This window comes from Zosterops lateralis (genome assembly GCF_965231275.1).
Source record: "Zosterops lateralis genome assembly, chromosome: Z".
Taxonomy (NCBI): domain Eukaryota; kingdom Metazoa; phylum Chordata; class Aves; order Passeriformes; family Zosteropidae; genus Zosterops; species Zosterops lateralis.
In genome coordinates, this window is record NC_139800.1 from 3,433,879 (window position 1) to 3,461,221 (window position 27,343).

The window sequence follows — 27,343 nt, forward strand, 5'->3', positions numbered from 1 at the left end:
CTTATGGGTGGGCTGACTGCCTGCATAACTAATTGTATTCATGCCCACTAAGCCATATGGACATACATTTCCTGAAAGGAAAATGAAGACGTTTATTTTATTGCTTTATCGCTTCAATTGTAATTAAGTAATGAATTATGCTTTTATTTCAAGGTATCAGTCTACTACTTCAATTTTATTATTCCTTAACATGTATTGCCTATCTTCTCTCCACCTCAGAAGATACTTCTATGATATTTGAGTTTTATATCCAGGAAGGACTGAAGTGTACCTCTCTACAGGAGACACTCCTGCCCTCTCATTGCTACTACAAAAATATTTTTGTTGAACTCATAACACAAGGCCGCATGTATTGAACTCGATTATCTCTTTATTAGAAAAACACCAACACCACACTCTTCAAAATTACTGGAATTTTATTTGCCTCAGGCTTATGACTTGCAACCAAAGACATTGTGCAAAGAAAGCAAAGATTAAGTACACTTTAGGGAAAAGGTGATAATCCACATTGGTAACATAGAAGATCAGTCTGATGAAAGAAGCCATACGTTACACTATATAGATTGCAATATTCAATAGCATTTTTAAACCAACTTCTTTAATAGAGGAGAAAAAAAAAGGTTAAGCAAAGTTTACAGTAGACATAAATTTGATACAATTCAAAAAGCCTTTTTTTTTGAAGATCAATCAAGCGTAAAGTGGAAAAACGTATATGGGGAGAGATGTATGAAAGCTAACTACTGAACATTCATAAGCTATTAAACAAAGTCGCATATATGTACCACAGTGTAAAAAACCAATACAGGACAAATAAAAAATTTGAAAACTGCCTGATGAAAAATAAAATAACCAGTGTTTTTTTAACGACTTCTCCTGGTTATCAATGCTACAAAAGACTTTTTTTTTGTTGTTGTTGCCTTTCCGATGCCACTGAAAAAAAACCTTATCAAACCATAAAACCAGGCACAATCAAACCATTACCAAGTCAAAACCAGCCCATAGAAATATACTATCAACTCACATTTTTCCCTCAAAAGGTTTCTTTGTTGTTTTTTGAGGCCCATTTGGTCACAATATGTTACATTTTTTTTGCCTTTTTTACACCATGATATCATATGTTTGTCTGGCACTATCCTAAAGCTAATTTATAGAGAATGAGAATACAGAAACAACCCGATGTCTATTTGACAAAAAGAATTCACTGGGTGTAAAATAGGAGAAAAGAGAAGAGAAGGGTAAGGGGTCAGTTCTGCCAAGAAAATAAACCCTATGGATCACTCATCATCACTTCCGCTTGCTTCCGACTGGTCCTAGAGGTAAGAGACACAAGACAAGTCAGAAATTCTTTCCAGCTATTCTGTGGAATTTGTTAAAGAAGGAAAAATAAAAGGAAGTATGAGGAAGAAATATGACAATTAAACTGACAAATCAAGACAGCCTGAAGAAAGGTTACTGTGTTATCTAGTATTTCTCTTTCACGAAATTTCATCTAATTGCTGTAGACTTCTTTAGAGAGGAAAGACAGAGAGTCAGGAAACACCAGCTCTTTCCTTCTATCCAGACATTTAAAAACAACTGGGAAGACATCTATTTTCTTTTGTTGCAATAATAGAAGCACCCACTAAAAAAAAAAAAGGTAAAAAATGATCAAGCTTTAAGTTTTCCATCTGTGGACAAAAGCGGACAGACCATGAGACTTAAAGGTTCAATGAATGTAGGAACAGCTCGAAGAAATAAGATCCAAACTTCTCAGACTTCTTCTCTTCCAGATCTCATAAGTGCACTCAGATACAGTTAACACCCCCACCCAATTCTCTCAGGATGATCACTACAAGTTAAATATGTGCTTAAGCATGAATAGTTGAGAATTCTGACAGCAAGCAGGACAGGGCAGAGATGCAACCACTGCAACCACTTCCACAGTCTCACTGAACAAAACTTACATTTTCATCTTGATCCTCATCACTATCATCATCACTCACGACAGGCTTGGCTTTTGCTCTGCTTTGCCTCTTCTTGCCTTTTCCTTTCTCCCGACTTTTTTCATCCTTCTTATTTAACTTGATTTTGACTTTCACTGATTTTGCTGCAAGAAGTTTAACAGCATATATTAATGGAACATTCACTTATCAACTTTAAATGCTGTCTCTTGTTCACAGAAATTCACCTCTGGTAGCAGCCTGAAAAGGCATTCCCCTATGACTTTATATGGACTGTGGAATAACAAAGCAAGAGGTATTTGCTTTTATTTCTCTTGTTTTTAATAGTTTCAACAGTAATACCTATTAAACTATAAAGACTAATTTTAAGTTAAGCATAGGAAGCCTCATTTCATTCTCAGAATGTATGGCGTGTACAGATAGTATATGGTCCTGTGAGAAGCTAGACATTTAAAAATATTTTCTTCTTTCCCATAGAAATGTTCGGCCTTTGTATAAACCGATTTTTTTGTATTTTAAAGTATAGAATTGCTATGTGGAGGTTACTGGTGAATTTTGAGTAGACAACTTTCTAAAGAAAATATTATTCCAATTCTGTAATATCCACTCATTTCCAAATGAGCTACTGAACTTGCATGCTTAGCACACACGTGTGACACACTTGGAAGGGCAGCTCAGGGCCAAGCACTACAGCTCCTGTAACCAGAGAAAAGGGGTAGCTGGTATTTGGATAGATGTACTGGACTGGCGTGAAGTGCAATGAAGGAATCCATCCTTTTCCACTCCATCACATTTCCAAATCTGCAGGGATTTAATGAATGTTCTGAAACAATGAGGGTTTCACTTAGTCCTTGTCACATTGTAGAGTGTTTTTAACATCATCTGATTCTTAATCTTCTGCTGAATTTGATATGTCACATCATGCCTGAAGGTTGACCACTTGCTGATGAAGACTGTCTCCAGCCCCTGTCTGACTGCCTTCCAGCCACTTCCATTTTCAAACAGCATGAACAGGCCCTGAAGGGCTTGTAAACAATTATGGATGCCCACAAAGCATCTCTGGCTTAAGAATAGTTTAAATAGAACTAAGCCACAACACCCAGCTGAAAGCCCAAATCAATGTTACACCCAAGCAACCTTAGTAAGAAACTACTTCCAGCAATGGAAAACAGAACTTTATGATCAATCTCCATGCAGAAGCAGCAAAACCTGCTCTTCCATCCCTAGATTTATTTCCCTGTCAATTATCTAGCAGGGGACTCACATTCTGATTCCGATTCCTCTTCTTCATCTTCTTCTTCATCATCATTGCTTTCATCCTCGCTTTCTTCTTCTTTGGCTATTTTCTGACGTGCACTTTTGAACACAGACTGAAGCACAATGGAATCCTCATAGATCTACAGTACAGGTACAAATCTCTGTCAGAACTAGGAAGTCAAACAGAATCAGAAATTCACAGCACAGACCTCAATTTCCAGGGCAACTCTAAAGAGTACATGGCCTTTTCAAATACCAAGTAATAATGTCTGTTGCATGAATTGTACAAGAAATGCCAACACTAATTCTTCATGCTCTAAATGAAGAAATTTGTCAGCAGTGAGCTGCAAAGAAACAACTCTTACAATGTATTACATCTTTAATGTCTAGTTAATGTTTTTCTTATTATTTCTACTACCATAGGAACTATTGTGCATTTTCATCAGCTCATAACACCCTTGAAAACCTGCCAAAGAAACAGACTTCAGCAGTAAGCACCTTAATTAAAACATGGGTTATTGTCTGGCAATATAGTTAATAATGACAAATGGCTAACCCTCATTTAATTATCTTTAGGCTTTTTCTGAAATCCAAAGAGGCTACAAGGAAAATAATTTATCCCAAGCAGCTCATCCCTTCCTTCCTCTCAGATCTAAAAAAAAAAATGAAAAAAGAATTAGGGCTTGTTCTAGATTGAACATGTGCTCTCAAACATTCTGTAGTATCCAAAGCATCTTGGGTACATCAGATATTCTCTTTAACCTCCAGCACAACTGGACTCTCAAGAGTGACTACTTTTGGCTTATAACACATTTTTTAGATTAATACAATAAAAATCTCGTTGTGTTGCTGAGTATCTAATTTTTGTGATACCTGAACAAATGCTCTCATGAAATTTGTTTTGTAAAAGTCAGAAAACAAGCACTGCACAACTCAGCACCAAACAATTAAGAATCATTACTAATTACTAGGAGAGTACAGAGTCACAGACTGCATTTGATTTTATCATCCTCATCATCATCATCATCATCATCATCTACCTTGGCTGTCTGTCATTCTACTCCTCTGGCTAAATGACACACTTTCTTGTATAAAGGGACACTAGGTATTTGTGAAAAAGATAATGGAAGGATTTTTGGCTGCCATTATGCATTCTGTATGCTAAACATGATACAAGTGCTCTAATATTTTGTGGGTTCAATAAATTAAATTAGGAAAAGTTTGTTCAGAATACTTAATATGAAATATCTAATTCCTAGTTTTTTTTAACTTGACCACCATGTGCTTTATTCTAAAAACTGCCTTTCGCTGTGGATTGTTCCCTGTTCTGTAAGCTCCTCTGTGCTTTTTGTTTTGAGATGTTTGACTGCTCTCAATCATGGTAAAATTTTTATATATCTATTATCTACAAAAAATAATCAAGAATGCTTTGAGAAAGCTGTTCTTCTGTCTTAGGACATTAGTGAGCTGTGAGACTCCAGAACTCTCTTCCTTAAAGTAAAATAACAACTGACTTTCTCTTATACCTACTCCTTTTTAAGTCAGCTATTGCTAGAACCTGCCAAGCTCCTCTTGAGAACTATTTATTTTTCATATATATTAGCCTAGCATATTCAATTGTTCTTAGGAATGGTTCTTTCAATTAACCTTCTGTTCTTCCTCATAAAAACACCTTCCCAAGTCAAAAAGAATTAAAGATCTGTACAACTTTTTTTTTTTTTTTTTTTTTTTTTTTTTTTTTTTTTTTTTTTTTTTTTTTTTTTTTAAATGCTGGCCACTACATATTTAGGGCATTAGTGTGACCCAGACTTCCCAACAGTTTTCCAATGAAATACACAGGTTTCAAAAATGATTTTAACCTTCTTTATGTGGAATCCCTTGTAATATTCCTATCTACTTTGATACACAAAAAACCCATAGGGCTGCTTCGTGAAAAGCTGTGCAAATAGAAATTCTGTTATTTTGACAGAAACCCAATTCCAATGGGTCTCAAAAAATCAAGCAACAATGACAGTAGAATTTCGTTCAAAAAGGGAGAAGCAATGACAAAAGAACTTCACAACAAATTACAAAAAGATTTCATGAGCAATCTTCTGTTTGAAGAGACACACAGGCATTTTTAACCCTGTACACATCTGTGTGTCATTTGACCATTACAACATGGAAAGTTTTTCAAAACAGTGAGGTTTCACTGAGGACAAAAGCTTTAACACATAAAGTCATTCTATCCCTGAAAACTCTGAATAAGCTTTCCTCTCAGAAGGAACTGCTTTGCTCCAAGGAAAAGCAGCATGCACCACACTAACAGAACACCGGAAGTTCATTGTGTGCTAAAACAACTGCCTGAATTAGCCCTTTTGAGTGCACACACAAATAATCTAATTTACTGAAGTCAACTGGTATGTCAGAGCAAAGGTAGATCAGAACTATAACAAAGAACACAAGGTATAAAGGAAGCCTGGAAAACTGGAGGATTACTGCAGAAGTGTCCTGCAACTCAGGGGAAATCAAAACAAACAGTGTGAGAACTTTACAGAAAAAAAAATTCTTAGATACAAGTTATTTGGGCTTCATGATATAAAAAGTAATATTAGGTGTGGTAATTAATGTTGGTTTGTTGAAAGAGAAAATAATACTAAAATACATGTGTCAAGATGTTAGGCTATGTCCAAGCAGAGTAGCAATATCTACTAACACTTCTATCCACTCAGGATTACTTCTCTCAATTCTACCACCTCTATTTAACAAGAGACCATAAGCAGGTTGAGTCATTCTGATGTGAATAATTTTGACTATTTTTCCCATTCCGCTACTGTTTTTTCATTATCTCTTTTTATCTCCTCTAACAACTTTTACCATTTTCTGAAGTCTCAGTTATATTTTTTTGTTATTAACTTTCCTCCACTTTTTCCCCCTTTTGTTATAATTAGATACTTAAAGCCATTTTATTGCTGTATGAATAAGCAGTAAACTGAAAATTTACATCTGGACATGTAGCAAAATTTTGTCCCAAGCATTCTATTCATACTTAATTTACTTCTAAAAGTATTTTCAGCTGATTTATTTGTAGTTGTTTCCACATAACTGAAGACAGTAAAAAAATCACATGTACGTATTACAGAAATAATTTTTTCTATCTCTTGATATCAGAAATAATCACTAAATGATGAACTGAATCCATCAATTCCTCATAATAAATTCCATACTCATTTTTAATTCTCAAAATTTAACATAAACTCCCCAATTTAGATAAATGTTATTACTAATGTTTAGAAATTTTAATGAAACATTCATTATTGGCAGCATCATCATTCAGCTTACTTTTATTTAAGCTTCAAATACCATATTTTTTTATCTCTTGCATGTTATGGAAGTTGTCTTCATGGTCTCTGCTTCAACTGAATATTGTGTTTGCATCACACTTTTTGGATCTCATCTATAAAAATAATCATCCAAGACTGTGTTTCACTGTATTGTGAGACAACTTTCTTATCTGTTTGTCTCATCTTTTATATCTGCCATCCAGATTTCAGAGTCTTTCCCTTTGTATCAGCACCCTGCTCTGAATTCTGAGCCCAATCTTGTGTGCAAAACATCTGTTTGAGATGAGTTTGCCTTTCAAACCTGAGATTCATCTTGGATTTATTCCTACTCTTTCTGAAAATGGACACTGACTTTTCAACACTAAAAAAAAAAAATACAAAACAAGTGTTTCAGAGGGTGAAAAGCTTCATATATACATTTTTACTGATGGACAATCTTTAATTTTTATCTTCAATTAGCAGAACTGAAAAGCTTTACATGATGTATTTCCTCAACAGCCTGTCCTAGAGCTGTACTGTTACATCTGCTACTTCTGTGATCCACTATGGAAAACCTAAACTGATGCAGCATTCCTCACACTGCCTTTTGCCACAGATTCAAACAGTCTTAACAGCAGCTCTGAAGTACACACAGGTCAGAAAAATCCGATTTCAGAATCAGCACTAAGACCAAATTTTCTGAAAATTCACACAGTGCAGCAGTGTCCAGTGAATTCTGGATTCTAAAAATGTGAACATTTTTTTCTACTTGAAGTAAGAATTGAAATAGAGAGTTTAAATACAAAAATAATAATAATCAACAAGCACTAAAGACATTAGACAGGGGAAACTTGTATGTTTAACAGAAATCAACCCATTCAGACCTGAGATCCTTCCAAGTTGAATGTCTGTGCATTGTGACACAGCAGCATGACGTCTTTTTCTAAATCCCCAAGACTCCTATATTTATGGTTGCGAATTCTTTCCTGTTGCATTTGTGGAGGAAATGAAGACAAATATTGATGGGCAGCAGTGCAGAAAGAAGAAGAGCAAAGAGGAAACTGAATTAGTATTTGATACAACACATTAAAAGCTTTCTCTTAAAAAATTTTATCTAAGTATCAAGATAAGTATCTGTTTAAAACAATCACATTGTTAACATCTGCAAAAAATGCATCAAGGTAAAAGAGCAAAAATTCAGCAATTTCTCTGTGAACTGTATAGGTAAAAGCAAGAGAAATGGAGCTCTTTTGCTAAAAGAAGTTCCCATGTTGTCTTTCTAGCAAAGAAACCCAGTAACTGTAACACAAGTGAAAGATATAGAATTATGACATCACCCAAGGTGCGACAATGTTTAAAAGTGAATCCACCAATACAGGTGGAATGAAATATTAATATTGTTGTTTTAAAAACAACTTTATGCTCACCCTTCTGTAAGACAAAAAGAAATAGAGGGAATCTCCACTTCCAAAATTCCTCCATTCCTTACCTTTATTTTTTTGAAGTCCACTGGCTTCCTAATCAACTCATAATACTCCGGTAGTTCTTTCCTAGACGGGAGCTGAATGAAGACTTCACTTAGCTGCCGTCCTGAACTGTTGAGAAAAACAAAGCCATACTGAAAAGAATTACTACAACTTTCTCACAAAACACACACAAAATCTAACAGTAAGAAAAAATTTAAAATACTTAATAAAATCACAGTTTTTTTCTTTCGAAGAATTAGAAACTGAACACTGATTTTTAAATTTGGTACAGATAATTAACTAACAATTTGAAATTTGGGACTGTTGCCCTAATATATCATTAATATGTCATTGACATCTAACATCATTAGAGATGAATATGTATAAGAGGCTTTATGAAAGAAGAATCAGGATTTGCATCTGAATTCCACAGTCTTTTGCTGAGTACACTCTTATTGTTTCCCTGGTTTTGTTCGGTAATTTTTAGCAATTATCCCTTCTGTCACTCTTAAGTTTGTCTTCTTCTTATTCACTATACAGTTATTCTTGTAATTCCTCTTTATAGCAAAGCATACTGATTTCCATGATATTATATGCTGATGGCTATTAGATTAACTTGATGTTACAACAACAAAAAATTAGTGACTTCTATTAATAACTGTTGGGTTTTTGGGAAGATCATTTCAATGATACTGAAAATCACTACTGCCATTTGTACTTCTTCATTCATTTGAAATAAAGTGATAGATTATCTATGAAATTCTATACCATAGAACACTGCCTATAACTTAGAGGTGTCAAAATTCTCCAAGATTCCCATACTTCCCATCGTTTATCCCCTTTTAATAGCTATTATAACACTTTCATATTGAGGATCTTCTAAAAATCTTCTTGCGTGTCATTTTCCAAATAATACGTGGCTGTAAGTCATCTTGAGAGGAAATGTGCTGATGACACTTAGGGGCCACTTTCAGTTGGTTTTGTGTTGTTTTTGGTTGGGTTTTCTCCCCCACGTGGATCTATTTTTCACAGAGTAATAGTCCTGAGAAGAACTGCACACAGCATTCACAAACACTTCCCAGTTCACATTCACAGGCTTCCTTCTCTCCCAGTTCCTCCAGAAAGGCCCTGTTTTCTCAGCTGAATTTTCAGATAGTTCCTCAGGAACACCAAACTCCACAGGAGCTGGGCAAGAAGGCTACCAAGTACTGGTTTCCCCCTGGGCTTTTTCCTGCAGGGTGGTGTAGGATCTTATCAGACATTAAACTAAAACTGATGAAGGTTAACTGAAGCAATTCTACAATGGAGAATAAGGATGGTAAAAAGCACAAAGCTGGCAGCAGCCCTCCCTTTATGGCAGTAATGAATGCTTACTATACAGTATGCATTCCTTAATGCCTGAAGTAACATCAGAATTTGAGAAGGGACTGTTTTTCTTATGGTCCTGATAGATTAATGAACAAGAGGAAATAAACAGATTTTCCTCATTTCCTAACTATCAGGTGCTCATCTAACCCATGATTTTTTACTGTTCTCAGTTTAGTCCCGAGACAACACTGCTTTTTCCATCACAGAGGACAATAATGTAAATACCCTTAACTGCAGACTGCTAATCAGCACTGTTCCACCAAAACTATGACACCAATAGGCAGCTGGAGTATTTTTTCATTCAATGCAGGACTAGCAACCAAAAGGCTCTGTCTTATTCTGTACAGTTGTTGTCTGACTCGCAGCAGAATTTTTTGGAACAACCTTGTTACTGAAATAGACAAAAGCATAAAATGGCCAGAAACTGTCACAGCCTAGTCTTACTTACTTCTCTCCTGCCAGCAAAAAACTGAAATTCTGGCCACTGCACCTGCCATCTCCTTTGGAATGGACTCACAAATTCAATACTTTCATGCCTCCCCTGTCCAAGTGTTTATACAATGGATTTAAAGGCACCAGACTTGTTTTTGACCTGTGTGTGCCTATGTCATGCTACATGACAGAACCTATCTTCATCACAGACTGCCCTCTCAAAGTGAAACTGCAAGCAATACAAGGAAAAACAATGCGTTATATACATTCTACACAGACTAAATAAAAATTTTGAAAATTGAGGACTGCATTTTTATTTGGGTTTTTTTTTTCTTTGTTCATAGAGAGAAATGTTGAGCAATAACAACTGCAACTGAGATCAATGGAATTTTCTTCTGAGCATATGCAACACTACAAAAACCAGCAGTTGGATCTCTGGTGCCCAAATGGTATCTTTAAGTTTCTATTCCCCATTTATTAAATGAGAATAAAATTCTGTGAGAGAAGTACTGTATCTGCAAAACATTCAGAGTCTTTAAGAGCATTATACAGAAGCCCAGAGGGAATTCAACTACTCATTACAGGATCAGTGCCCACCTCATACACACACAAGGCACTGATCCTGAGGAAAGCAAAGCAAAACAAAGCAGTTGCATCACTGCACAGCACACTGTAACACACCTGCCTGCACTTTGGTACAGGATGAGTGTGGATTAGTTATAGAGAACTGTTAATAAAACACTGCTGTGTTTTATTTCAGCAGCCTTAACAGAATTTTCTATAGGAGTAAAATTACTGAACCACTGATGCTGGGTTTCTTCAAATGTGCTTTACAGTCTAATACTGAACAGAATGCCTTCAGTAAAAAGGAAACAGCTACTAATAAACTAATTCTGATCAAATTTTAAAACATGTTTAGCCTATCTGTCCTACTAAAATAGCTCCTGAGATCGTAGCTTTTAATCTCATGGCTGCATTCTTTTCTCTTTTTACACCCACACATATCACCCTCATATGATATTTTATATTAAAAACACAGCTCATAAATTATTAAACAGTAATATTCTATTTTCCAGGTGCAAAACCAGCCAACTGTGATTTGTTCACACATTCTATTAAACTAAGAATGCCATAGAAAACCCTCAAGCTTTAGCTTTATTTAATTAATTACTGAAAATCATTTAAGGCCATTGAAGAAAAAGCATTAAGGGCATGACAGAAGACTACAGCCTGATTTTGTCTACTCAGATCAGTAACAGCTTAATTCTGTTCTATCATTTTTATAGACCCTACTCTCACAAAGAAGTACTATCTTGCACCCCCCATTGTATATGTGCATCCACACTATAAATGAATGCAATCTTTTCTAACAATCCCAAATTGCTGTGTTGTGGGTACAGGAGGTGAAAATAAGTAATTATTAATGCAATTCTGATTTTAATCCTTTTGCCCACTTATGTAATTAGAAAATAATAACCCCTACAACTACCACATAAAAATCATGTGCAGTTTAAAAAAAAAAAAAAAAAAAACACTTATGGTTGCCTAGCAACTAGCAGGCTACGTGCTGAAAGGAAGGACCAGAATAAATTAAAAGATCTGACTGCGAAAGAACTGTGACAGTTCACTGCTACTGCATCAGCTCAACATGCTAGTCCCATGTGTGCTCACATTAAAACACTTGCATACTGCACAAGTTAAAAAAGCACTATGAAATACTGCTTATTTAGAAAATGGTTTCTCTTAGAAAAAAAATTATTTGTGCATAATGTTTCCAATTTTCTCTCATTTCTGTCAAACTGCTTACAAGGTGCATACAAGCATATAATTCTATACTTTCAGTCAGTATTGTCTTCAGTGAAATGAAATGCAGGAACCTCATTTGAATGAGGCTCCTTTTCTATTTGTTTTCCCTGGCAGTATTTGGCCAGAAACAAGCTGCCACAGGCCTGTTAGAAGTATACTGCTACCAACATTCTTCCTCCTTTGGAATCAAAAGGAGAGATAACTATGAAGCTGAAACTGCAATATGTTATCATATTTTTGGCAGATTTCAAACTTTTAACAGCTCTTCATTATTGTAACAAATAATGAAACTCAATTTAGAGTGGGCAGAATGCAGAGTCCTCCATGCTTGCCCAAGTCAGAGTGCTCACAAACACAACCATGGCTTAAAAACTACAACTTTGAATCAAATGCAAAAATCCTATTTAAAAGAAAAGTGATATGGGGGAGGAGAATTATAAGAGCTGACATAGTGACTTCCAACAGTAACCTAGCTATGCAGGGACATGATTAATTTCCATTAATGTTTAATGGTCCCTTTTTGGAACTCAATACAGTAGTACATGGTAAACCTGTCCCAATCATGGAAATGTGGGGTAAAAAGTGAGTAAAAATAGTTAAGTATGTAATACCTGGGTCTGACATATGGCTATTTACTCTACATCTTGGGCTTGAATATGTGTGTTTGAATACCCAAGAGTGCCAGCTGGCATAATTAATTGCTAGTTAGATCAGTAATGGCTAACTGTGTTACTCTCTATTTCAAAACAGTTAAAAACTGGCAACTCAAGAAAACAGCTGGAAAGACTATGAATAAAATTCATTTCATTTACAGAGAAGGTGTTTTCTCCCTGAGTTGTGTCATCAAAATGCTGAGCACCACAGACAGGAGGAGGCTCTTGCCAAGCAGGTAAAAGGCACAAAAACTGCACCCTTCAATTTTTTTTCTATCTTTATTTGAATGTGGTCAACAGCTACCTGATAGCAGTAGGAGACTTTGTGGAATTAACTGGTACACCATGCAAGTCCTTACTTTAAATCTATTAATAGATCAGATGGCAGATAGGACAGAAATGAAATCACTGTATGGAACAGAGCTATCAGCATCCTAAGACTCTTGAATTCAGCTGTTGCTATTTAATGCAAAGTTAATGCAAATTAGTGGTATTATCAAACTGGTACCCAGACGGGAAACATTAAATTGTGATGCAAGGGAGAAGAAAACAATGGGGTTTTAAGGAAGTTGAAGGGTTGCAAGGTATGAATGACAGAATCATAGACTTATTTACATTGGAGATGTAACCTATAATATCATCCAGTCCAACCTTTAACCCAGCATCCAGTCTACTACCACTAAGTGCCACATCCTCACACCTTTTCAACACCTTGGGGATAGTGATTCTACCACTTCCCTGGGCAGCCTGGTCCAATGACTGAGCAGTGTTTCAATGAAGTTTTTCCCAATATCCAGTTGAAATCTCCCCTGGGGCAACTTGAGGCCATTTCCTCTTGTTCTGTTACTTGTCATCATGGAGAAGAGGTTGAAACTTCTTCCAGGCAGCAGCTGTAACATATTCCCTGTGCCTCCTTTTCTCCAGGTTAAAAACCCCCAACTTCCTCAGCTGCTCCTCACAGAACTTGTGCTCCAAGCTTTGTTGCCCTTCTCTGGATATGCTCCAGCACTTCAGTATCCTTATAGAAGTTAGGGGACCAAAACTCCAGATTTCAGGTAGTGCCAATTACAGAGGGATCCTGCCAGGATGAAGTATCATTCATCTTCCCTACTTTCTCTACTTTACTTACTCAATCAGGAAAAGAAAACTACACTTACAGCTTGTCTTCCTCTGAAATAAACCATCAAGAGGAAAATCATCACAAGAGGAGAAACATAGTTTAGGAGACTAAGTCTGCATATGTGTATGATGCACAGCAGTAACTGGGGATCAAATGTGGCATAAAAATTTCTTATTTTGAAAGAAGAGGTATAGGCAGTAAAACTGTCTCTTCTTTCAAAAGTATTTTAAGTGGACATACAAACTATCTTTTGTGCACCAAACTGATTTGGTGGTATCAAGCAACAGGATGAGAGGCAATGTGCAGATATGGATGCACAGAAAAGTTTCACCTTAAATGAAGAAGAATTGCTTTATTGTGTGGGTCACTAAGCACTGAAAAGAACGTCCAGAGAGACTGTGGAGTCTCTCTCACTGGAGACATTGAAGAAATGTCTGGAGCAACCCTGTGCCTTGTGCCCTGGAATGACTCTGCTGGAGCAGGGAGGCTGGACCAGATCACCTGCTTTAGTCCCCCTCAACTGACTCATTCTGTGGTTCTTTGATTCTGTGTAGGGAAAACATAAGATACAAAACATATAGATTCTATGATATTCATTTCTACGGGCATTCCTAATTTTAGAGGCAAAGAAAGACAAATTAAAAGCATGGGGACTGGAAAAAAGTGTGACAATCATGTTGGACTGATGCACTGTAACTTGCTCTCTTCTAAACAGGTGTTTTACACTGCGAGGTTAGAACAAGGCACAAGGGTGTAAAAGCACTTAAATCTTAGTTTAAGAAGTAATTGCAACAAAATCTCAGGTTAATATGTATTGCAAATGGAGTCTGAAAAGATGATGCATATGCTTCACCTGGGAGGATCACTGTGCAACTGGAAACATGTTTCCAGGTCCCTGAATCTCGGTACTGTAAATAATAATTTAGAACTTTTTCAATCAAGGAACAAAGGCCTAATCTGTCCAGTTATTTCTGTCCCACTATTCCATATGGGAAGATTACAGAACTCTTAACCAGTAACTTGTATGAATTAATAAATGCTTCCAGCCATATAACCTTGTGACCACCATCTTGTGTTTTTACATATTTCTACACTTCCTGTGTTTATGCTTCCCTTCTTTCCCAGGTGAATTTGCTGACAGCAATCATCTTCCCCTCTCAAGATTGGATAAACAAACCAACCTGTTTCCTCTTGTAAGGCTCTCCCATGCCACTTTATCACTGAAGTAATTATTTACACTTGTCTCAGGGTAAACTAATCTTTCTTGAATGGAAAAGCCTTCAGGTACTATATGCAGCAACTCAAGGTTTAACAGTATCACACCCATAATGAGTATTCCACATCTGCATAAGCAATAGTGTCATGGTAAGGCTCCTGTTTTCTTATGTCTGGGCAATACTGAAGGATCACAGTTGGCTTTGATCAATCATTTCTCTGCCCATGTAATTCTTCTTCTGCCAGTTCCACTTGAACTGACACTTGAATCAGAAGAAAATTTTCTTATTTTTGGTCTGTGAGTACCATATAACGCACTCTGAGATACTCTGCTTCATGCCATTTCTTTTACTCCAGACCTAACCATGTCCTGTCTGCTGTGATTAACACACCACTACTGATATTTTAATTTTGGCCAGGACATTCCTCATTTTTAATATGTATCATAAATACATTGTAGCCTATGTTGACACCATTTTTCCAAGAACTTCTTCCCAGTTTACCAGTTACTTTTTTAACAATGCCTTCAGCCAAGTATTTTTACTTCTTTTCACTCATATTAATGACCTTACTAATTGTATCTCCTCTTTCTTTCATATTAGCATATAATGTTCCTGTGGTACCCTAAAAATTAGTTTAGCAAAATCATAGAATCATAGAATGATTTTGGCCAGAAAAGACCTTAGAAGATAAAACTAGTCCACCAGCTTCTCTGCTGTGGGTGGGCAGAGACATCTTTCACTAGGTCAGATGACTAGAAGTTTTCTCTCCTACTTTTGCTTCATTTGCATCATTGATCCATTCTTCATTTTAAATGAGTATAGGTGAAACCTACATTAATTCAGCTTTGCCCTGTAGAAGAATAAAAAGGATCTGCATCAGTAGTACCACCACCTGTTTTATGGTTTGATGCCGAAAGCTGAGTAATGAGACCACAGGTGCAGTTTAAAAAGGTAGCAGTGACTTCAATAGTAATTTTTACTTAATGATTTGGAACCGCACAGTTCCTCAGATTGAGGTATCAGTTATCTGTTTCCAGTTTAACAAAGATAAATATGAAGAATGTGAAAAAAAAATCCTGAAGCACATCACTCAATACTGGAATCCAATGGAAAAGAGACTGCATGAATCAAGTACTATCAACTTGTTAAAGATCTCAACAATGCTCACACCAAAGGCATTCAAGCAGTCGAAGCTGAACATTCTCAGTGTCTTCCATTTTGTCCTTTTTCTCTTTATTAAACTATTTTCTTTATTATATGGGACACACTCTGGACACTGTAATTTAAGGAAACTAAAGCTGGCAGTCAAGTCAAATCTCACTGCAGTTTTTTCTCCTTCAGTGTGTCTTTACCTCTCTAGAAATATCCAAAGAAAATCAGGTTTTACACACAAATTGCCCTTGAAGAACTACTAAACCTATTGTGAAAGGAATGTTTCATTAAAATCAACATCACATTGGGATGAATGATGGGAATAAAAGGAAATTGGAAGACTGCTGAACTGTAGTTCATAAAAGAGAAAAATCTAAACTCAAAGTTTGAAATTGCACTGAGAACATGACAGGAAGAGCAAACTGACCACAATGCTGACTTTCACTTTCTCGCATGGAGTTCTTTATCTGAGGTTTACAAGTACTGAGATAACTACCCTTGCACTTCCTTTTTTTGAGAATAACATGCTGCATTTATCCACACTGAAAATTTACCTAAAATATTGCTAATATACTAGTTTTAATCTTCACGCTTAAGTTTGACTGTGCAATATACTTTTTTACTAGAGCTTGTTGTTTGTACTATTGAAATCTTCAGCTTTCCTTGACACATCCAGCCAATTTTGCTGGATGTTTTTTAAGTAAGGGAGGAAAGGGTGGTACTTATTCAGAGATGCTTACAACTAAAGTCAAGTTCTAGACAGTCAGGAAAGCACTTGGAGAATCCTTCCCTGCATCAACATTAGACAATGTCCACAGAAAAGCAGCCAACTAGCAGTTCAGATATTTGTTAGAACCATGGCTTTTACTTTTTTTTTTTTTTTTTTTTTTTTTTTTAAGGCTTTAATAAGATCAGTAAAGCAATTCTGTATTTACAGGCAACTGTTCTCAAAAGCAAGGGAAAACATGAGATAAAGCACACAGAGACTTACTAGCCTAGTAATATATACTTTCTACTTTTTTTCATGCTGCTCTTTAAACTGCACAAAACTTACTAAAGGTTGTAGAACTGGCTTTGATAAAGTAACTTAGGCCTAACTCAGTAAAATTTTGGATGGGTATCACCTGACCACCTTTTGGGATACATTTAGTTCTCCACAGTCCCGATGAGCTCTCTGGACTTATCATAAAGAAAAGATGAAACATCTTTTAACACTGAAAACTTAAGCAAAAGACAAGGATGATTTCAAGCATTCAAATACTAAATACATGAAAACCCATCTTTTTTTTCCCCAGATAAAACTCATGGCCTACTTTTCTTCCAATTAACCTGTCCCTCTATACTTGCCCCAATTGTCTTCACACTCACAAAAGCCCAGAGCTGAACAAACACTGAACCCCCAACAAAACTGAGGGGTTCCAAATGCCTGAAACCCACTTAACTTTAAAGCTATAAATCCTGAAAATATTAATTTAATTCTAGAGCAAGTTAACCCCAAATATTTTAAGGTATTAAAGTTCTCTGCTGCCTAAATTTGTAGTTCTATTCTTTCATAGTATAGGGTGGTTTGATGCTGGCTCACAAAAAAAATCAGAATGCAGAAACTTGGAACTCCTCCTTAAAACTTACAGCACTGAAGAGCTCAGTTTAAGAGGTATTTTTAATTCCTTACAGAATAGAGCTCCATATACTTTTTAAAAATGGGGAAGCAATTCTGTCTTGCATCAATGTGGGGTCCTGGGAGAGGAAACAGTATGCCTTGTCACTACAAAACTGCACAGTTGTTAACCTTTTTTGACAGAAATCAGATAGGAACTTCCTGGGGGCACAAACATGAGGTAAAAATCTTTAACCTCCCCAGAAGCTATCAGTTACCATCAGTAGCTCTCCCCTACTGAAGGATAGTGGAAGCAACTTTCCTTGCTATTTTAAAAGTGAGAAGTAGATATCCTGATCAGAAGTGCTTGGCTTCAAGAGAAGGTTCAAGACCAAGGGTATAAAATGCTGAGGTGTTTCCTTGCAGTCCTGATTGGAATACAAGAACTTAAACACTTCTTCCTTCTCAGCTGTTCTGTTAGTTCAGAGTCACAGCAAGTTAAATACACCGGGATTGCACTCAGCTTATTGCTCATCGTGTTTGGTGCTACAAATACTGTTGCAATACAATAAAATGTACTCTAGAAAGAGCCCACAGATCACAGAATGGTTCATTTTAACACTTATGTCCAAAAAGAGTCCCAGATCACAGCAGTGTGTGCTTTATCAAGTACCACCCAAACTACCCTTGTACAGACAGAGCCAGAACAGTAGCTGCAAAAAAGGGCAGAGTGCAACTTGCCGTTTAAAGTCAACAACTGGAAGCTGTTTACAGGCAAAAAATACATTGCTACACGTAGATGCAGGCCACCTAGTGCAAATACTTCTTGACTTCCTCTGAATGCATTTAACTTAGTTTATACTAAGTGCTATATGATCTAAGTAAGTAATTCAATGTACAGAAAAGAAGGCTTTACTGATTTCTGGCAGATATAAACTGAGTTTAAACACAACTTTTGCAATCAAGTCTGATTCAAAGACATTATGAACTAATTCTCAATTTCTTGCTCATGAAGCATAGGTGATTTGCAGTTTGAAAATCTGCAAAACAAAAGTCTTCAGAAGACAGTTCACCTTAGAAGGAGTACTTTTTTCCTAAAGTCCAACTATTCAGCATATTTTTATGCTGAAAATAGGGACTTCTTGACTAACAAGCTTCCATTTCAGATGTTTCAGTATTTCTGTATTTTTTCTTTTGGCAGCTCTGATGCTCATGATATGAGCATTTTGGGCAGCCTTTCAGCCTTTCATTGTGAGACCCACGTAAACTTGAATTAATAAATCTCTAGCCACGTCTTTGAAAAGATTAATTTCAACACATGCTCATGCTAAAGGAAAATTCTACTCAAGCTGAATATTCTTAAGTACACACCTTAAGCAGAATGACTTCATTCCTAAGCAAGAGCTCTACGCTTACTTTTTTCTTATTTTTTTAAACTGTATTTCAACAACTTTCTATCAGATGGGTGTTAAAAAAACCCTCTACAAAAGCGTGAGACTTTCAGGATCAGGCCCTAAGAGGGATTCTTCTTCAGAAAACCATTGTCAACATGTCTTTCTAAAGACTGAAAAAAATGAAGCTGTTATGAAATGCAGAGAGTGATATCAAGCAGAGAGGGAGAGAGCACATGCAATAGAGACAGACTGTCTCCAAGCTCACCTATCCTTGTAGTTTATCACAGTATCAATGATAGCATTCATTTGTTTTGTCAGTTTGGGTGGATTGGGCGACAGCTTCTCTGCAGGAGGTCTGCCTCTCCTTTTCTTTGCCTTCTCTCCATCCTCCTTCCCAGAATCCTTGTCCACGTTTCTTCGTCTTTTCCGCTTTTTAAGCCGGACTTCCTCTTCCATTTCTTCCAAATTGCCGTCTTCAATTGCCTGACAACATGGATTCAAAAAGTGTGATTTTTAAACAGAAGAGACATTGCAAAGGGAAATAACAAACTGTATTTAAAAACAACAATAAAAACCCACCTGCATTTCCACAGGATGCAGATGATTCAACCCAAAATTATTGGTTTATTTATAAATAAGAGTACAAGAAACTGACTTACTAAAAAATCAAAGAGACATTAAATGTTAACTTTTCCTAAGGATCCCACTGTCATCTAAATACGTTGTTTATCTGAACCTTGAATTCTGCACCAAATCACAGTTTCACACATAATGGCCTGGGGTATTGTCTCAGTAAGTGTACAGAAAACATCCTATTTTTTTCACATCAGTGTCAGTTCTGGGTTACACAGTTCCATGCAAAACAGACTTTGATACCATATGTTTTCAAACAGGACAGTCTAAATTGTGCTCAGCTCCCACAGCCAGTTCAAACACATTCTTTGTGTATACATACAAAACAGAAATGCTTTAATGCAGTAACAACTCCTCTTTCAAGCCTTTTAAGCAACTTTAAACCCCCTAAGTGTTAAAATCATCTCAAAATGCACAATTTTCTTCTAGGACAGTCACCATGAGTTAGGCAGAAGCATTGACAGTACAGTGGTTTGTTGTAAACAGGACTCATAACATGGGATGCAAAAAACCCACCCCAAAAACCAAACCATACACACAGTCACAGACAATTAAAACTGATTTCAATTGTTTCAGTTACCTGGATTGTATGCTTTTAACCAGACCCAGCAGCTCTATGCAGAGGGATAAAAAAATTGGTACAAAAAACCAAACTAGGAATAAAGGGAACCTGTTCACACACGCTATCAGATCCACGTCATAAAGCAAGAAGCTGAACTTTTTGTGATTTGAGAAAGCCAACAAAAGAAAATAAATAAAAATATCAGGTCATAAAGAGAACTGAAATTAAAAATAAAAAAAATAAAATTAAACAGAAAATCATAAAACTAAAGCTTTCTGATTAATGCTTTCTCAGAACATAACTGATGTTGATATTTGTCGCTTTTGCTTCTCAATATTGCCTTGAGTACATGCAAATGCTAATCAATCCTTTCTCGTAGCTGAAAGAGCTCTAATCCTAAGGCAATTACCTTCATTTCTCCACAGCACCAAACATGGCTAATATTTATGATCATGTGAGCATAACAATCAATATAAAAAAGTGATTACAGCCTAGACATTATTTTTTCTCAATTGTGTACAATGTATCTTCGAAAACGTTTTTGTGAACAAAACCTGATGCACAACACAAAATAAACTGGCATGTTTAAAAAACAGTGGGATTTTGAAATCTGTTCTCTATGCATCCTCCGATGTGCAAATCCAAGACAAACACAAAAGCAGAATCCTGAGAGACAGCCCGAAACTAGGCCTTAATAATCAAAAGACAATTTACATCACGCTTCCACAGCATTCAGATATTCACTATGAAGGAGGCTCGAGATCTGATGAGTTAGGAAGGAAAGAAGAAGGGAAAAAAAAATAAAAAAAAGATCTGCACACAAAATTCATTAATATTCATCCGGCTAAAGCAGGACACGCGCGATAAACCACTGAGGCTAATGAAGATTAAGAAAAGGAAAATTTCTCTGCACATCTTGGAAGCTAGAAAAAAAAGCTAATAATAAATACAGCATGCAAAGGCTGTCAACAGTTAATGTCACTGCTCTCCTCGAGCACTCAGTTGTACACTGAAAACACGGAGAACACCGACTTTTGATGTGTTACACACCTACACATGCCTGTGATGTAGTTCTACTGAATCTTCAAGACGGCAATGAAAAAGGATATTTACCTTACCACTATCAGCAGGCCGGCTATCGGAAATCACAGTTAGTGGGGATAAAATTAACAAGCCAGCAAAGCAGCGAGCTGCTAGTCTCTTCATCAGCTGATCAGGAAAAAAAAGAGAGCTGGGGAAAGGCTATGTTTTCATATACAAGTAATTTTATTTTACTGAAAATTTAATACTGAAAGGATTGTGGATGCTGAAATCTGCTGTTTCATTCTACCTGCTACAAGGCCTGAAGCCTTCCTCCTTCAGCCGGTTTTAATATTGACATCTACTTATCATATTTCTGCCCTTATTATTCTAGGCATTCAAATGAGATTTTTAGCTGAGCAGTTACTGTTTCTTGTTATTATTTTAATAATAATAGCACAATTAGACGATTTAATGTATGATTTTAAAACTGAAATTGGTTGCATGCATTTTAAAGATGCATTCATTACAGAAAATGTATTCCTCCTGCGCCACAGCAAACAGATCAAGTTTTGGTTAGTGAAACTGATACAATAATCTATTCTGATTTACAAGAAATTAAAAAAAAACCCAACAAAAAACTCCCCCAAACCAAGTCATCATTCTGTTAACTTTGGTAACATTTTGCTGTCCTTCAGAAAACTTCACTTAACTACAACATATTTATATTTTTGCTTGCTTGACTGATTTTCCACCACCAAAAATAAATCACAGTGGTCCTGTCATCACAGAGTTTATAATATCTCACTTTAGAATTCTGCATAGAATTCTTGCTTGCACTAGGCAGTACTTTGGGAAATAAATAATAACAAAAAGAAAACATAAAAGTGAAAACTTGGGATTTTTTAAAATATTACACATAGCAACTTAACAAAGAAAAACAATAAAAAAACCCCCCAAGTAAATTAACATACACGCTTGCACTCGTAAAATTAGTGACTAGCAGGTAGCAAAGGAATTCTCAGTGAATTACAAATATACCATCACATGTTAAACTTTCTATTTAACCAGTAATGTATCAATCAATTACTATATTAAGCTTTCAAAATTTCTATGCATGAATGTAAACTCAGACAGCTTTCTTTAGGACCCTGGTGACCCCATTGAAGAATCAGTCTGACAATACAAGCAGTACAAAAATGTTGCTGTTATGACTCTAAACATTCGCTCTCAAGAGACAGATTCACATTTTGTATACAAACAATAACACTTAAAACTAAACCTATATGCCTTATTCTGTCTCGAATGATGGCTCAAAACTGTACCAACATGAATCAATTATCAGCAGATAGATTAATGGTCTGTGCATCCCCCAGCAGATTTCATTAAGCACACACATATAATCCAAGCATGTGGGTATTAGCAAAGACATATTTAAGCTAATTCATCTTTTCTTTTGTTAGAAAAGCTTCTTATTCCAGGCCCTAAGTCCCACACTGAAGAGAATGCCCTTCCAAACCTTTACCAGTATGATAATGATACAAATCTCAGGCACAAATCTCCAGTTCCTGACAGATGATGGGCTGTGTGAGAGTGCAAAGTAACACAGGCATCTCCCATGTTCAAATGCCTCTGGATTAGTGAGGTGAACAGCAAGGGAGTCAAGGAAAATGGTACACTAATAAAAATTTAACACTTTCCTGCCCTTAAGGAAACTGGACAAAACAGTACCAAAAGAAGTCTGGACACCTCACTTTTTTTCAAAGACAGCTGCAAAAATTTAATGTCAAATTTTGCAAGTTGTCAGGCATCTCATGAAAGGCAAATATGCCACTGAAATATGAGAACTCCATGTTAGTTCTGTACTAACAAAATGTTCCTGCTTTTCTGACTCATATTGCTGTAACATAGTCCATGTGCACAAACCAATTTCATTTCTAGAGGTAAGTGCACGCTTATAATGGATTAAAGAATTAAACTGCCTTCCTCCAAAAAGAAGCTTCTACCTCTGAAGAACAAAAATGTATTTTTCAGGAGGCAAGCAGAAGCTATTTCTGAGACACTGTGTCTTATTATTCCTGCCTGTACTTAGATTTTCACCTTTCCTAAAGGAAAAGAGTTGTTTTGAGGTGAAAGTATTCTTAGGGAACATCAATACAACATTGATACATGAGCTCAAAACAGAAATGAAGTAAGGAAAAAACCCAAACTGTTTCTTTAATCCATTTGAAGGACACAATATTACACATGTAATACACTCTTCTGTTGAGAATGATATAGCACTGTGATTCAACACCTTTTCCATTCAGAATTACAGATGCAAATAAGGACTAAGTACTAACAGCTCAGTTTTGGTTCATGACTGTGTTCTGTAAGTCAGTAACTGTGCAGGCCTTACACAATTAATATGTTTTTAAATAATTCTACATGAATGAGGTAACTCAAGTGTGGTGGCAGAGTGAATCAATGGAGGTGCTCATCATAAAATCAGCTTTGGTGTCTAAGGCCTGTCTCGTGTAGATGGTAAAACTTCGCAGTACATAATTATTTTTCCTTTGATTGGGGAAAACTAAACTGGAAAACAGGCAGAGATAATACATAACTGGAAACTTGAGACACAGTGAAAGCTATTGGTACTACTTTAGTCTAAGAGATTGGGCACACAGAGCAGAAGTGGCAGGGAGCCATGTGTTGAGACTTCTTGAAGCTCTACAGATGAAACAAGACATGAGCACAGGACATACAAACTCCTGTGTCCCTCTCCAATTTTATCTTAATGAGATGAACATTCAGAGAAGTTGCCACATCCCTTCAACCACCAATGCCCTGTGTCTCTCCAACTGGCAAAGTGGAAATAGAGCTATTGTAACTAATATTATCATGTAAAAAAATATCTTAGCATGCTTATTAAACTCAGTATTTCAAGAAAAAGCACATTACATAGGTGAACATAAAAAAACCATACCACCTTACCAACTCCCTGAACATAAGTATTAACCCAATCATACAAAATTTCCAAAAGAAGGAGCTTTTTTGGGAACAATAAATAACTTAACAGGGTTAATTTTACTGACTACTGGCCAAAAGGCACTAAGGTTAAGGCCTGTTAAGCACTTAAAACCAAAAAACATGTCAGTGGTGCAGTAATGAACACCAGATGACTGGTTTGCAAAATGAAGTTCACATTTACCACATTAGAAGAGAAGAAAGGAAGAAAAGAACCCTATGGACAGCTGACAATAAACAGTGAAAGCCCTAAAATTACATCTACCTAGCCTTACCAATTTCTCACTTCAACATGATCCTTCTTGGAATATTGTATTGATATTCCAAGAGAAGTTCTCTTGGCTTTCAGGGTTTTTTTTTGCTGTCTTGCTCTGTTTGAAATACTACCATTCTTTATTTTACATTTTTTCTCAGATTAAATCTGGCAACCAATGAAGACTTCAACTTTTCACACTGCAGTTCACATTCTTAAACAAATCTCTTCGAAATCCAGTTCTCTTGCTTATTTTTTTACCATTAACATTCCTGATATCTGGGACTACTCCTAATCTTCACATTACAATTGTTTCTTGGCTCTGTAGAGCAAGTTTGTATCATGATTTTATCTTGCTATGCAACACTATAAAAGTCAGTATACTAGATAAACACTGTGAAGAAAAATGCTGTTAACACTTCACAATAAGACAAAAGGGCCTAAGATATTCTACCAACAGTGCAATCAATAAATACCTGAAAATAAGTATAGAAGGTTGATGAAGAGTTACTTTAATTCAATTTCCTCTCCTTGTTGGATATTATTGCACAACAGATTCACCAGCCCAGTTTTTCTGAGACTAAACTAAAACAGAATACAGACCAGAATCTGTCAAAGGCAAAGAATTAGTGACTACATCCAGTTTTAACTTGCTTTCATAAAGTATTGCTTTTTCTAAAAACTCAAAACGCAATTATTGCAAATGCCTATCAACTTGTAATACTTGGTCTTCTCAGATAAGCTGAAATTCCACCAAATATGGTAAATGAGTTTTTCAGCCCTATGTTCATCCATCAAGTCTGCATCGTCACATCACTGCAACAAGCATCTTTTTAAGTAGTGAGAGAAGACAGACTGTTTTCTGCTTTGCATTTGAAAATTATTAATAGCTGCCCAATTATTTGTACTGAAACTCCAGCTGCCTATATTTAATTAGACATTAAGAGGAACAATAATGTAAATTATAGTTTTTCCTAAATTTTGATTCAAAGACTGATGCCAAAATGCCCTGATATAACCATGCAAAGTATGAGTGAGAAATGGTCTCAACCAAAGCAACAAAGCATACTACTTTAAAAAAGGAAAAAAAAATTTACTTAAAATATTAATAGGATCAAAGCTTTTATTGTCAGTGTTTTCTTTTGGGTCTGAGAAAATGTCGTCAGGTCAAATATCCTAATATTTACTCTTGATGTAAGATATCTAAATGCTGAAGTTTAATATTGAATATTCATAATACTATAAATTATAACATTACAATTGATTATGCTTATATAAATTATAATTATTAAGTAAAGCATCATGCAAAGCAAAGCCAGCACTGATAAACTCCAAGGTATGACAAAACCTGCTGACAAGCACATAGAATTTTCTTCTGTTCAAAAGTGAAATCTTGGGGAAAAAAAAAAATCTGTAATTATTCTCATTTGTCCCTCCCCCAAAAGGCATACAGTGATTTTAAATGGAACTCCTCAAGCTGATTTTGCACCAATTTTGGGGACAGAGAACTTGAAGAGGATAATTAACTACTCATGATACCAGGACCCCACTGCTTGTCGGCTCATGGAGCACCATGGAAGTGCTCCATTAGAGGAAAGGAACTGAGTTACAGAAAGGAGCAACTGTGTCATGCTGACTACAAAAACACTTTTCTCAACCAATCAGGGCACTGAGAAAATACATACTCACTGTGTCAAGACCCTGAATGTGAAACTACCCAAAAAATCATCACTGTTCTGTGGTCTACATTTACTTAGCCACACTATGAGAAGATCTAGAGGTCTGTAACTGTCTTCTACAGTTTTCAAAATGTCCTGCTAAGAAAACATTATTTTTAAAATCTCTTGACCAAGCCAATCTCACCTAGAAGCAACAGAAAGATAGGAGAGGAATCTAAAATAATTCTATACTAGAAACTGTTGGTATCATCCTCTTAATCACTGGGATTTGTTTGTGTTTCCCAAACCTTCTTCCCTTCATCTTAGAAACCCAGATGAATTTCCTGCTGAAGAATTCCTGTCACTTAGAACAATTGCCTGAACACAGGAGGAAAAACCCTCTCTCCTTCATGACTGGAGGACAATTTATAATGGACTTGTGAAATATTACACAGGAAAATTTCCAAATGATAAACAAATATATTCCCAAATGGATCTTACAATAGTATTTCTCAAGTACAAGTATCCTGAGTATTTCAGATTGCCTTCATATTGTTCAGAACCTTACAGCAGCATATTGATAACTCAAAGACCAAGTGTCATTAACAGACTGCTATCAGAAACAGGTGCAGGTATCCTTGGAAGTAACACTGAGGACTGAATGAGATGTAACTAACTTAAGAAAGACACTGGAAGACTAATGAAAACACTGCAGGCACGGTTCCTGCCTTTGGATTCATAAGAAATCCATCTTGAAGTAAAATTTGCCGTGATAGAGATGCCTCATTTCTTCTCCTTTGTCTTGTTCACTATATCAGAGACACAGATGCTTGTTGTATAGACAAGATTCTGGAGCACTTGGTGACTGGTGTTATTTAGTGAGGAAGTGAGAATGGGAAAGGTTTCTCCCTTTTAAAATTTTTTATCAGTGTTTTTCTTCTTGTCTTATTCTGATTAGTAAATTATTCTTATTCTGTATTAAAGCCTACTACAGGAGTTAGATGACTCTGTACTGACAAAGGCATTGTGAGATAATTGGTACTAGAGTTATGCTTTTTCTTGAAAAAATACATTATCTTCCCTACACAAGGGGCAAGGAAAGTTAATTGCATGAGGAATTGACCCTTTTCTGATGGACATCAGAAGATGGGTGTCAGGGGGTGGTGGTAGGGACTTTTCTCATGTTTTCCTATAGTCCTTTAAAATAATATGCTTGGAATTTAATAAACACTAAACATGTTTCTGTCCAAGAACAGATGTTCTTTATTTCTCTGGTGTCTCAAGAGTTTAGAAGGAAAATAGTATCGAGGTTGGAATAGCTTAGCTTGTACTGAGGGTTTTGCTTCCAGGACTTCCTTCTTTGGTTTAAAATAAGTATTTTACTGAAGGGATGTATTGTCCTGTTGTGCTTCTGAGGTAACTTTTAAATTTCATTTTTCGCTTCATTTTGCTAAAATAGTTGGTGAATTAGTTTAGAACTTATAAACGAAGTTTAATTTTTTAGTAT

General features: G+C 36.1%; 1 protein-coding gene across 4 annotated transcripts in view; it reads right to left on the bottom strand.

The window, feature by feature from the left end:
• Positions 1–398: 398 nt before the first annotated feature.
• SMARCA2 (SWI/SNF related BAF chromatin remodeling complex subunit ATPase 2) overlaps positions 399–27,343 on the bottom strand; it is a 119,543-nt gene continuing 92,598 nt past the window's right edge. For all 4 annotated transcript variants that reach the window (XM_083884149.1, XM_083884151.1, XM_083884152.1 and 1 more), the window contains exons 29-34: positions 18,970–19,187; positions 7,989–8,094; positions 7,384–7,485; positions 3,205–3,337; positions 1,944–2,086; positions 399–1,310 (exon numbers count right to left, since the gene is read on the bottom strand). In XM_083884149.1, the coding sequence (XP_083740275.1) occupies positions 1,275–1,310; positions 1,944–2,086; positions 3,205–3,337; positions 7,384–7,485; positions 7,989–8,094; positions 18,970–19,187 (738 nt within the window). In that variant the 3' untranslated portion in view covers positions 399–1,274. The remainder of the gene's footprint in view (positions 1,311–1,943; positions 2,087–3,204; positions 3,338–7,383; positions 7,486–7,988; positions 8,095–18,969; positions 19,188–27,343) is intronic.